Raw genomic sequence first — 13,298 nt, 5'->3', positions numbered from 1 at the left:
AATCAGATGATAAACTGAGTATTACTCAACTCTATCGTATTTCTGAGTTTGTTTGCACAAGCAGGGAATTTAGTTTTATTTCCACCTCATTATTTTTTGTCACAAAAGTTTTTTGCCAGAGACTGCAGAGTTTCTGAGAAAAAACTGCGACAAGTTTTGCAAGAAAACCCAAAAGCATTTAAATATGACTTTTCCTTCCACTAAATGGTGCTTCATAACTCAAGTTATCAAGCTAAATGTGAAAGAGAAACAGAGGTTTTATGAGCGAATGGAAAGTGTAATGGGAAATGCAAAAGTTTTACAAGAGAATTCAAAAGTATTGTGAGTGAAAAGAGTGTTTCTGCTGAAGCTGTGCGAGAGAACAGAAATATTTTGCCAGTAAACTGAAAGTTTGTCGGAGAAATAACAAACATGCATTCTGTCAGCAAACAGAACGTTTCTTGAGGAAATGCACAAGTTTTATGAGTAAAGTTGTGAATGTAAAGAATGCAGAGGTTTTATGAGCGAATGAATATTTTCTTGGGTGAATGTAGAATTTGGGTGAATATATAGTTTTTCCAGCCACTTCATGTTATTTCTGTCAAAAAGGTTTTGCAAATAAATACACACTTCTTGGGCAAAAGTAAAATGCAAACACATATTCAAATGTAATATTTCCTTTAGAGGCCTGCATTTGAGCCAATTTTCACATCATAGCCAGCACGCATATCGGGCTTAGAGCTGGTATTAAAAAAAAACTTTGATTGCGTGTGGTCCGGAAGCGCCAGTGATGCCTTGCGCTTAGAGATTTCTAGCCATGTACAATAGGGAACATAAAGAGAAAAATTGCCAACGGCGAACTTAAAACTGTGAAAAACACTAGAGGAAGGACCAACTTCTGGTCAACTTCTTAAATAGTGACAACTTTAGATGATGAGCCAACTGGTTATGCACAATGCACAACTTGTAAGTCCAGGGGCGCCTGATTTTATTCCAATTTTGCACAAATCCAGGACAGCCCCACCTCCATCATCTCTTATTCTTATTTCAGTCTCAAGAAACACTGATGCTTGCTGTCAACGGCTACATTATTTAAGGACATTCGTTATGGCAGAATTTGTTTCTTTTTAATATTAATATAGTTTCTTTGAAATCCTAAATGTAATAAAAGCACATCAGCACCAAGGAAATATCAGACACTCAAGGAGTAATCTTTAAAATGATGACATATTGACATATGTGACAGAGGATTGTGGTAGTGAAGCATTAATTAAATCCTTAATTTCCACTGACCGCAACAAATCATCCACCCACACAGTTGAGCAATGGATGGACTCAAACAAAAATATAATTAGTTTATTTGTCTTGGAAAAAAATATCTTTTTAAAGTGAATTTGGTATAGTTTGTCTCTTAGTTTTCATATATATGTTTGTTGGTCAGTTATCTAGATAAAATAGAAGAACGAGTAACATTTAAGGTGAAGTGCTTCAAAACATGTCTGCTATATAAAATAATAATCTAGCCTAAATAAAATTACAATTTAAATAGTTTTAAACACCTTGAATGGTAGCGATTCCATGTGAGGAGGCTGAATTTTCCGATAAAATAGACAGGCTGGGCCTGGAGTTTCCCCTGCTCAGGTGCTGATGAGACTGCAGTCTCCACCACGTGGGGGGTTCAATATTTGTGTCATTAGTTTTAGACCTTTTGGCAAATGTCTCAATTTAGTTTCAAGAGTTCTCACTTAGCTGATGATTAATTATAAGCTTGTTTGGCATGCTGTCCCGGGAGAGAGCCCTGAGCTCATAAGATCCTCGAGCCCGGGGCTTCCTCCCGTTGCAAGGCGAGAGGGGAGTTTGAGCTCAGGTAGATGTTGAGAACTCCCCCGCTGTAATAACCAATGAACAGCCAGTGATTGCTCTTGAGAGATAACCATTTACTAGGAGCATGTCTATAGTGCCGGTTTGGATTAGTCAATTAACTTATGTTGCATGTTTTTTGGACGGTGGGAGGAAACCGGGGAACCCGGGGGAAACCCACGTGGGCACGGGGAGAAAATGCAAACTCCGCACAGAAATGTCTGCTGGTTTGGTAAAGCCTAGAACCAGAGACATTCTTGCTGTGAGGCAACAGTGCTAAGCACTGGGCCACCGTGTCACCCATCTAGGAAGAAGGAGGAGTAGGGGTGGATGGGGGGATTCTTCAAAACGAAGATAGCGGTGGTACGTAACCCAGGGTATTTGTAGTAGTTTAGGAGTCGTCTGATTAGTGCATTGAGAATTGGATAATGCGGATCCAGCCACTAGCAATCATAAGCACGTGATCCTCTCGAAATTTGTTTATAACTAAACTTCACTTAGTTGTCTTAAAGAGTGTTTACTCATTTTCAACTTTGTTTTAAACAAAAGCTATCTGAAGTGTAATTTTTAGTGTGCGGGAAAAACTAAAGCCAATAGATTTCTTTACACATCTCCCACTATACAAGTACATACACACTTTAAAACACACAAACGCACACCTTTATTTATTCTTATTCTTTCTTGCTTTGTCAATAAATTGTAGTGTATACTGTTTATTAATCAATTTAAATAATGTAATAAAAAATAAATCAATCAATCAAAAAGCTGCATTAATTCACACTCTCTCATGGTAGATGTGTACAGTGCATATAGCCGTACGGCTGCAGGTGCCACTGGGTTAAATTAAACTCACTGTGGACAACACACCGCTTGAATATCAATGTCACTAAAACGAAATCTTACATTTAAAAAAAAACAAACAAAAAAACTCCAAACGCTTCTCTAAATTACTCCAATAAAAAAACTAAAGGAAAAAACATCAACTGTTTATGACATACAAATCAGGTCTATTTTAATGGCTGTAACAGTATAAGCTGTTTGGCGGGAAAAAAACAGGCTTCAGGTCGAACTCTGGGCAAAACTTTTGATGAGCTGGCGGACAAGGACCGGGCTAAAGCATGTGCGTCTTGGGCCAGGGCCGGGCTGGGGCTTAGATTTAAGGCTCTAATTTCCTTGCACTTCTTACTCTATTTTATGAGGAAATTCAAGGTTACTATGGGGAAAAGTACATTAGTTTGAATGCATTGTGTTTTGGAAGAGAATACAAAAGGATTGTTTGTTTATATTGTGTGCAATATTGTATTTATATACAGTTATAGTCCGAATTATTAGCTCTCCTGTTAAATTTTAATTATTTGATATTTTCCCCTCAAGTTCTCTTTAATGAAATGAAAACACATTTCTAAACATAGTTTTAATAATAGCAATAATAACTGTAAAATAATAGTTTTAATGACTCATTTCCAATAACTGATTTATCTTATTTTTCAAGATACTACAATTCAGCTTAAACTGACATTTAAAGGCTTAACTAGGTTAATAGTAAGGGTAATTAGGCAATCATTGTATAATGATGGTTTGTTCTGTAGGCTATCAAAAACAAATATTGCTTAAGGAGGCTAATAATATTGACCTTAAAATGGTTTTTAAAAAATCAAAAGCTGCTTTTACTCTAGCCGAAATAAAAGAAACAAGACTTTCTCCAGAAAGTAAATCATATTGGAATTACTGTGAAAATTTCTGTGCTCCATTAAATATCACTTGGAAAATATTTGAAAAAGAAAAAATATTTTCACAGTATGGGTGAATCATTTTGCACTCAACTTTTTATATATATATATATATATATATATATATATATATATATATATATATATATATATATATATATATATATATATATATATATATATATATATATATATATATATATATATATATTTATATATATATATATATATATATATATATATATATATATATATATATATATATAAATATATATATTTTATATTGCATATATATATATATATATATATATATATATATATATATATATATATATATATATATATATATATATATATATATATATATATATATATGCAAAAGTTATGTATATGTATGTATTAGATAATAATTGTTTTGTGTTTTCAGAGAGCGCATGGAGGCCATGGAGAAGCAGATTGCCAGTCTAACCGGACTGGTTCAGAGTGTTTTAACCCGTGGACCAGACAGCCCGTAAGATATCCCACCTTGAGTCCAATGCAACGGATATTCACAACCAAACCTGATGTCAATCCTATTTTGGTTAGATTTAATAATGCATATTTATCTAATGTTTCTTATGTTGGTCTTACAGTGAAAAGGCAGAAACGGCAAGTGACTGCTCTGCACCAGAGAGTGAGTATCATGCTGTTTTAATATATGTTAATGATGAATAAGCTTTGATGGCTATTAACACTGGTAAAGGGGACCTATTATGCAAAAATCACTTTTATAAGAGGTTTAAACATAATTGTGTGGCAGCAGTGTGTGAATATAACCAGCTTCTAACGGTAAGAATATATTAATTAAATATTTTTATAATCAGACTTGATAAAGACAGTCTGCAGAAACACTTTGATCAACAGTCTCTCTTTGTACGTGTCATCAGATGAGGAAAACCCCGCCCAATTAGTGACCATCTCTCCCTCATTAGCATATGAGGTTAGACTTGTTTTTGAATCTGCCACTATGCTGACACATAGGCATTTGTAGCTCCGCCCTCTTTTGAAAAAAGCAAAGTCTCATTTGAATTTAAAGCAACAGTCACCAAAACGGCACAATTAGCATCAAAGCCTTAAAGGGGCAGGTTCAAAGAGTTATAAAGCATTATTTGTGTTTGTATTTTGAGCTGAAACTTCACATACGCACTCTAGGCACATCAGAGACTTATTTTACATCTTGTAAAAAAGGGCATAATAGGTCTCCTTTAAATTTGAGGTTCCTTTTAGTCATTTATACCTGATTTAAAAACTACCTAACACATTCAGTAGAATAAAAGACAGGCCTGTTATATTAATTCCTGAGCATATTAATGCATGAGCATCATTCAGCTGATAAGGTTAATAAAATAATGGAATTGTCATCAAGTCAGCCTGAAGAGGTGATGTTGACGTCTCCAACTGTTTATGCTTCAGAATAGCTGTTACTAAACTAATTATGTTCACAAGAACAATTAAGTGATGCCGAATAGGCGTATCAATTAACAGGTCATTAAAGGAGTGAGTCATGCATGCTGGTAATAATAAGACACGACTGCGCGCTAAACTAAAGCATGCTTATCTAAATGATAGAAGCAGGCAGGCGGAGTGCTCCAGGATTGCAGTATGAGTCTTAAAATTACACTCATTTGGATTGCTTTACATTGCCTAACGTTTGTTTGTTTTACAGCTGTAGTTTATGGTTTGAGTGTCAGTAATGTAAATATACTTGAAAATAGACAATTGTATTATATTGTATTATATTATATTATATTATATTATATTATATTATATTATATTATATTATATTATATTATATATTATATTATATTATATTATATTATATTATATTATATTATATTATATTATATTATATTATATTATATTATTTTTTCTTTTTATATTATATTTTATATTATATTATTTTTTATATTTATTATATTTTCTTATTTGTATTATACATTTTTATAGGTGCATAATACAATTTTATTATTGGATATTAAGTATATTATAATTTGTATTCACATTATAATTTATTATTATTATTATTTAATATTATTATAATATTATTATTATTATAAAATTATATATTAAAAAATAGTTTCATATTATTTGATATTTTAAATATTTTTTTTAGATAGATTTCATTTATTATAGTTTATGGTAAATAAATCATGCAAATTTTATGATGGCATTTCTTTTTTATTCATGATCAATTTTATTAATCATATTTCTTATTTAAATATGTATTTATTATAATATTAATGGAAGATTGCACTTGATTAAACACTGTATAAGACACTGAATGAAATATAATATTATTTTCTGAATCATATGTATTTATCCAGACCTTTCATTATTTTGAATATTTATTATTTATAAATTATTATTTATTATAACAGATATTTTATATATTATATTAATAATAAATATACATATAGAATTAAGACATTTTCAAATAATCAAAAGGATAAAAGGTTAGCATTTATATATAAGCAATATCACAAGAGTAGCAGTGCGATATTAGCACTGGTGGGAGGTGTGCGTAGGCTCAAGTCCACAGCCAGAGTGCCTTAGTGTTCCACCAGTGACGATATACGGCCACATTGCACTGCTTCGAGTGTGATATTGTGTTTATACAACAGTTTGATGGCATAATCTTGCATATAAAACAGAATATCAAACACGGAGAGTCTCAAAAACCCTTTTGTATGAAGAACTACTGCCATTCACTCACATCTGCAGCTGACGTCAGAACAGCAGAAACTGTTGCTAATTCACAAATGACGTTTCAGAGCTAGCATTTGAATGATTCTCTAGCGTAATGTCTAAAGTGATGACAAAATAGGTGATTTGGCTCGCATTTTAAGATTATAGGGCTGAACAGCATGACATGCCATCAGTCTACAGAGAGTTCCCAGTATTTCTCTGTTGCAATCTGGAGATCACAATAATTAACCCCGAAAAAGCCAAAGCAAAGCAAACACTAGCAGATTGCTATGGTATAAATACAGCACTACAACATACAAAAGAAAGAGATCGACTTAGAATGTCACTGACCTGTTTTATAATGTTTTTATCTGCTGTAGTTTGAAAGTTTTCTCCCCTAAGGACTTATTATGTGGTCTCTGTCACCATCTTGTGGCGGAACGTCAACCGTTTTTTTTTCTGCTCAGTATGGCAGGTTGGCCGCCAATGTGCTGAATCTCCGAAATTATGAATATTTAAAAAAGACACTATCCTTATAAATAAACTGCATAGTCGCAATCTAAACATCTACATTCTCGACTTAAAAAGCCTCAGAAGTCAATGTCAATGTCAACTATGCCAGAGGTTGACCAATGTGCTGCACAATACACATCACAACAAAGAAAAATATAAAATTATATAATTGTAGCTAAAACTGACAATTTTCATTGATAAAATGCCAAATCAAAGAGGTAAGTTTTCAACCTAGATTTAAAAACAAACAAAGATGAAACTGATCGAATACAGAGGGGCAGAGCATTTCACAACCTAGGACCAGCTACTGCGAAGGCACGGTCACCTCTGCATTTCAGCCTCGACTTAGATGGCCGAAGAGACCAACTAGGCTGATATTAATTATAATTGTATTATTGTATATTATAAAATTATAATTGTATATTAATTATAATTGTATTACAGTAATGTTGTCCAACAGCTGCAATATTTGTCAAACTGTAGTCCTCTGCTTGCGTGGGTGGAGTAATACACAAGGGTGAAAAGGCTGTACATGTGCTGATATTACTTTAATATCTCACAGCTGTCAGCCAATCAGAATCGAGAACCAGACAGAACTGTTGTATAAATGTGTATATACAGTTGAAGTAAAATTATTAGCTCCCCTTTTAATTTTTTTTCTTTTTTAAATATTTCCCATATGATGTTTAACAGAGCAAGGAAATTTTCACAGTATGTCTGATAATATTTTTTATTCTGGAGAAAGTTTAATTTGTTTTATTTCGACTAGAATAAAAGCAGTTTTTAATTTTTTAAACACCATTTTGAGGTCAATATTATAAGCCCCTTTAAGTCTACAGCAGTGTTTCCCAACCCTGTTCCTGGAGGCACACCAACAGTACATATTTTGGATGTCTCCCTTTTCTGACCCATTAACTTCAGGTGTTGGAGTCTCTTCTGATGTTATGATAAGTTGATTCAGGTGTGTTTGATTAGGTAGAGGTTAAAAATGTGGACCGTTGGTGTGCCTTCAGGAACAGGGTTGGGAAACACTGGTCTACAGAACAAAGCATCATTATGCAATAACTTGCCTAATTACCCTAACCTGCCTAGGTAACCTAATTAACCTAGTTAAGCCTTTAAATGTCACTTTAAGCTGAATACTAGCATCTTGAAGAATATCTAGTCAAATATTATTTACTGTCATCATGGCAAAGATAAAATAAATCAGTTATTAGAAATGAGTTATTAAAACTATTATGTTTAGAAATGTGTTGAAAAAAAATCTTCTTTCAGTTAAACAGAAATTAGGTGAAAAAATAAGGGGGCTAATAATTCTGGGGGGCTAATAATTCTGACTTCAACTGTATACAGTATATGTGTATATATATATATATATATATATATATATATATATATATATATATATATATATATATATATATATATATATATATATATATAATTTCCGTTTATTTCAAATGTTTATTTTTTTATCCTTTTATTTATTATATTTTGTAAGAAATGCAATGGTCTATATTATGTAATTTTCATATGACAGTTCTTGTATTAATATTTTTGATTGATTTATTTCAGTTTCTTCTGCACTAGCATGTATTAACTTGGGGACAGTTAACTGCTGATATTTTATATTACAGCTGGAAGGTTTAGAAAGCAAAAAGGTATATTTCTCTGTGTCTGGTTGTCTGTCACTCCATGTGTTGCATCACAGACTGTGTTGCATTGCGATCTTGCGTCGGGAGTGTGTTCAGAGTGTGTGTTTTCAGGGATCTCAGATCCTGGAGTTTGGAAAAACCCTCTGTCTGTTGTACTGTATATACAGCGTCTATAAAAAGCATTCACCTCTTTTGACTTTTATGCTTAATTAATTTCTTACATATTTTATTTAGAGTTATAAAGCACATTGTGTTGACAAGCGATGCACTTCCCAGATAAATGTGTAATGATTTTTGTAGCACAAATAGTCCAGTGAGGTCTATGTGTGTGTTTATAGACACTGTATATACAGTATGTCTGTCTTATGGATTCTCCTGGAATGTTTTTGTTGTATGGAAAATCCCACTAACACTTTTGAATGTCTCTGTACTGCGATGTTTTGTCTTTTCCAGTTCTTAAAAGGATCTATTAAGGAGATCAAGGTTTTTTAAGATGATTTACCAGTGTAAATGTACATGCAGTCCTCAATCTGAATGTCTGTTGCATGAATAAACAGCGTACTGGATTGTGTTTTTGGATGTGACTCATAAAGTCAAGACAAAGAAATCAGATGTCTTTTGTTGTTCTGTGCTGGTTGATATGCAAATTAGACATTTTGAGAAGACTAACAAAAAAGCGTATGAATATTCAGATTTCATCAAGGTACATTTTACTGATGCACCGATCTTTATTTTATTTATTTATTTATTTTTTTGCAAAGTTTTCACAAGCCGATTTAAAAATTCTGATTTGAGTTTTCAGGGGAGCACTTTTAGCTTAGCTTAGCATAGATTATTGAATTGGATTAGACCAGAAGCATCTCACTGTTATTGATATTATGCAGTGTCCACAGCTATTATAACAGTTCCTAGCTAGTGTAACAGCTGTGTAATATCATTGGCTGCGTCCAAAATCGCATACTTCCCTACTATAGAGTACACTACCTGACAAAAGTCTTGTCGTCGATCCCAGTTGTAAGTGCAACAAATAATAACTTGACTTCTTGTTGATCATTTGGAAAAGTGGCAGAAGGTAGATTTTTGTAATGAATCATCTGTTGAACTGCATCCCAATCATCACAAATACTGCAGAAGAGATCTGCAGAGTGGACGGCAACATCAACAGCCTGATGTATCAAGATATTTGTGCTGCCCATTGCATTACAAACCACAGGAGAGGGCAAATTCTTCAGCAGGAAAGGGCTCCCTCTCATACTTTAGCCTTCACATCAAAGTTCCTGAAAGCAAAGAAGGTCAAGGGGCTCCAGGATTGGCCAGCCCAGTCACCAGAAATGAACATTATTGAGCATGTCTGGGGTAAGATGAAGGAGGAGGCATTGAAAATGAATCTAAAGACTCTTGATGAACTCTGGGAGTCCTGCAGGAACGCTTTCTTCTCCATTCCAGATGACTTTATTAATAAGTGATTTGAGTCATTGCAGAGATGTATGGATGCAGTCCTCCAAGCTCATGATGGAGTCAGACACAATATTCATTCTGTTTCCACTGCAGCATGACTTTATATTGTAGACTGGACATAATTTCTGTTCAGTGACAAGACTTTAGTCTAAGCTAAGTCAAAGCTTACTGTCCTAATTAAATCCTTAAAAATCAAGGTCATGTGATAATGACAAATGGCGGATGTAGTTTGTTCGAATTTCATTCATACTTCATGTAGTACATGTAGTACATGTAGTACCTACTTACTATTCCATTTCAGACGCAGCTATTGTGCCTGCTGCAGCCATGGTACAGCAGCAAAGTTCCTTGATTATTACGCCAGAATGAGAGTATTGTTCCTGTTTTTTAAGTCGGCCTTGGTAGATGATGTAACACATGAGAGTCCAGCTTTAAATAGGAAAATTATCAAAACTCTTTGGTCATTTTTGTGCGGGATGCCAACGGTCAAATCCGATTCAATGATCTATGCTAAGCTAAGTTAAAAGTGCTCCCACCAGACCCAGAGATCGGTGGAATGGATTCAAAACTGGTAAAGCTCAACTGTTTACCTCTAGGGTATTGTAAAATTAGTCTATTTTAAATGAAAATATCATCAAAACTGAAATCAGTGGGTTCCCCTCATAGAAACGTTAATGAAACAAACGTCAGACTCGTGATTCCTGTTAATCCAGCTATAGATGTTGATTTCGATTGAATGAAAGGATGAAATTAAAAAATACACTGCTGATTTGTTTTTCTTTTTTTATATTTAGTCATTAACATTAACACAATAACAAACAAAACAAACAAACTCTTTAATGGATACCTACATGATTTTTCATAGTGTTGATTGCTAATTTTTTCTCTCTATTTTTTTCTATAAAACCAAGTGACTGCCTAAACATGAGCCCTACTGAAAACTGCCCAAACTAAATAGTCTTATCTCTACTGTCTCCATTGGCTGCCGGTCCAATTCAGAATTGATTTTACAGTGCTTTGACTGGTATATAAATCCCTCCATAATCTAGCCCCATCCTATCTCTCAAAGTTTCATTTTTACACTCCCGTGAGATCTCTTAGGTCAAGTGATCAGAATCTTCTTTTAGTTCCTCAGTCCAGACTGAAACGTAGAGGGGACAGAGCTTTCTCTGTGGCAGGTCCTCAGTTGTGGAACACCTTGCCCCTTGAGATTAGAATGGCTCTTATCATTATCTATCATTAACTTCTTAAAACGTACCTTTTTAGCTTGGCTTTTTAAGATTATTTTAATAGTCCTTTCTACTGCTACGTTTTTACATTTTTTTCAGACGTTTCTCCTGCCTTTTTATATGACCTTGTCTTATGTACAGCACTTTGGTCAGTCTTGTTGTTTAAATGTGCTCTATAAATAAATGAACTTGAACGATTTAAACGCATTAAAATGATCTGCTGCAATACTTTTTAAATATAGCTAATATTAATTTTTTCCATTTTTGTTGCTGCTCTGTGTGCATATTTCACACGCATATTTAAAAAAAAACAAAACGAAATTAAAACACATGAAACACACAAAAACTGCAGTTAATTTAAACAGTTTTAAAAAACATAATCGTAATTTGAAGATCACTGACGTTTTGAAAAAGCAAAAACTACTTTAATTATCATATATGTACGATTTTATTTATTGTCTGACACATGAAGTATTGCATTTTAAAATACTGATTTATTTTAACATGCGAACAACCAACACAATCTCACAGCAATTCGTAACTTTTTGATTTAGTGGCTAATTCGTATGAATTCGTACGATCTAATTCATACAATTTAGTACGATTGGCTCATCCCCCAATGACGGGTGGGGTTAGGTGCCACGCCTCTTTTTTAAAATTGTACAATTTCATACAACTGAACTCGTACGAATTAGCCACTAAACTGTAAAAACGTAAAATACTTACGTTTTCTCGTGAGATCCGGCTGGAACAACAGCATACAGAACATATTAACAGAACATCTTCACGCACCTGCGTTTCCAACAGCATAGAGTAAATAAATAATGACATAAATAGCCAGCCCTAGATATTTTTCACTTAAATTAGAAATTTAGATTAAAACGAAAACTCTGACTGAATCCTTTTAAAGAACCAGCATTGGCTATTTTTTTTAATCATGTTTTTTTTTCTTTCGTCAAATAAAAACAGCAAGTTGATCGCTCAATGGAAAATATGCATTTAATTGCTCTACTGTGATTGTTAATAATCACAAATCTAGTTAACATTTTAACAGAAGTCATTATTTAAAGATTATGATTTAAGCATTTTATTTTTACTTAGACTTCCTGTGCTTTCTTTTTCTCTGTCGCAGTCACTCGGTCTTCTCGGATGCACGTGAAGAAACAACAAGGCAATATATATTTACTTATAACCTATAGGCTACTATAGTACATAATAATTTCGGGTTTTTTACATATAGTATTTCATTAGCCTAATTTACATAGATGTTTTATAGTCTTTTATAAGAACTATTATTAATAACTTTAATTTTCCAAATGGACTATAGTTGGTTTGTTGGTTGTATATGCTATATGGTTTTTAAAAGGCGCATTCCCCAGCCTTAGGCTACACACGCTCCGCATGTCTGTTGTTACAGAGCCCTGATGACATGAATTGTAATTCGAATTATGTTCAGAGCTCCTAGTTTAAAAAAGGCTAACAGTCAGTTAAACTATATAGTATAAGAAAACACACACAGCTGCCTAAATAAATAGGCTTAAAAAATACACAGTTGATCACTTAGGCCTATTAAATTCCTATTAAAAAAAAAACTGTACTGCAAGAAAAAAAGCACAAGAAAGTGCCGCTTTTCACACCGCTTAGCTCGCGTGCTCTGGCTGCTATAGTATATCAGTTCAGTATGCTCACTGTGTTACATAACTGCCCCCTGCTGGCCATGTATTTCTTGTGTTAGATCATGTTCTGCTTTACTGCGGTTTACTGCGGAGATGCGCGACATTTCTTTAAGTGAAGTTTTATAAACTAATTTCGAGAGGAGCACGTGATATGATTGAGCACGTCTGGCCACTCATCTGTAATCAGTAATAATCCAATCAGAGTGATCCTAGTTTACTATAAATGGATCATTTTCTCCCTACTGCTCTATCTTCGTTTGGAAGAATCCCCCCTTCCACCCCATCTCCTCCTTTTCCTCCTGTTTCTAAAGGGGGAGCTCTCGAGACCTACCTGATCTCGGATCTCCTGATATGCTTATCGACCGCGCGGGAGCCCTGGGCTCAAATATCTCCGAGCTCAGGATTCTCTCCCGGCATGCCAAACCTGCTTTATACGCCAAGCATATCTAAGTGGGAACTCTTGAAATCACTTGC

The 13,298-nt window shown here is 33.8% G+C and overlaps 1 protein-coding gene across 1 annotated transcript in view; it reads left to right on the top strand.

Moving 5' to 3' along the window:
* LOC130218074 (SRC kinase signaling inhibitor 1-like) overlaps positions 1–13,298 on the top strand; it is a 78,200-nt gene that overhangs the window by 43,296 nt on the left and 21,606 nt on the right. The window contains exons 5-7 of the mRNA XM_056450106.1: positions 3,997–4,080; positions 4,202–4,242; positions 8,444–8,467. Coding sequence (XP_056306081.1) covers positions 3,997–4,080; positions 4,202–4,242; positions 8,444–8,467 — 149 coding nt within the window. The remainder of the gene's footprint in view (positions 1–3,996; positions 4,081–4,201; positions 4,243–8,443; positions 8,468–13,298) is intronic.

The sequence above is a fragment of the Danio aesculapii genome, chromosome 24 (assembly GCF_903798145.1).
Source record: "Danio aesculapii chromosome 24, fDanAes4.1, whole genome shotgun sequence".
NCBI classification, from domain to species: domain Eukaryota; kingdom Metazoa; phylum Chordata; class Actinopteri; order Cypriniformes; family Danionidae; genus Danio; species Danio aesculapii.
The sequence above is the reverse complement of the archived record's forward strand: the minus strand, read 5'-3'. Positions and strand labels throughout refer to the sequence as shown.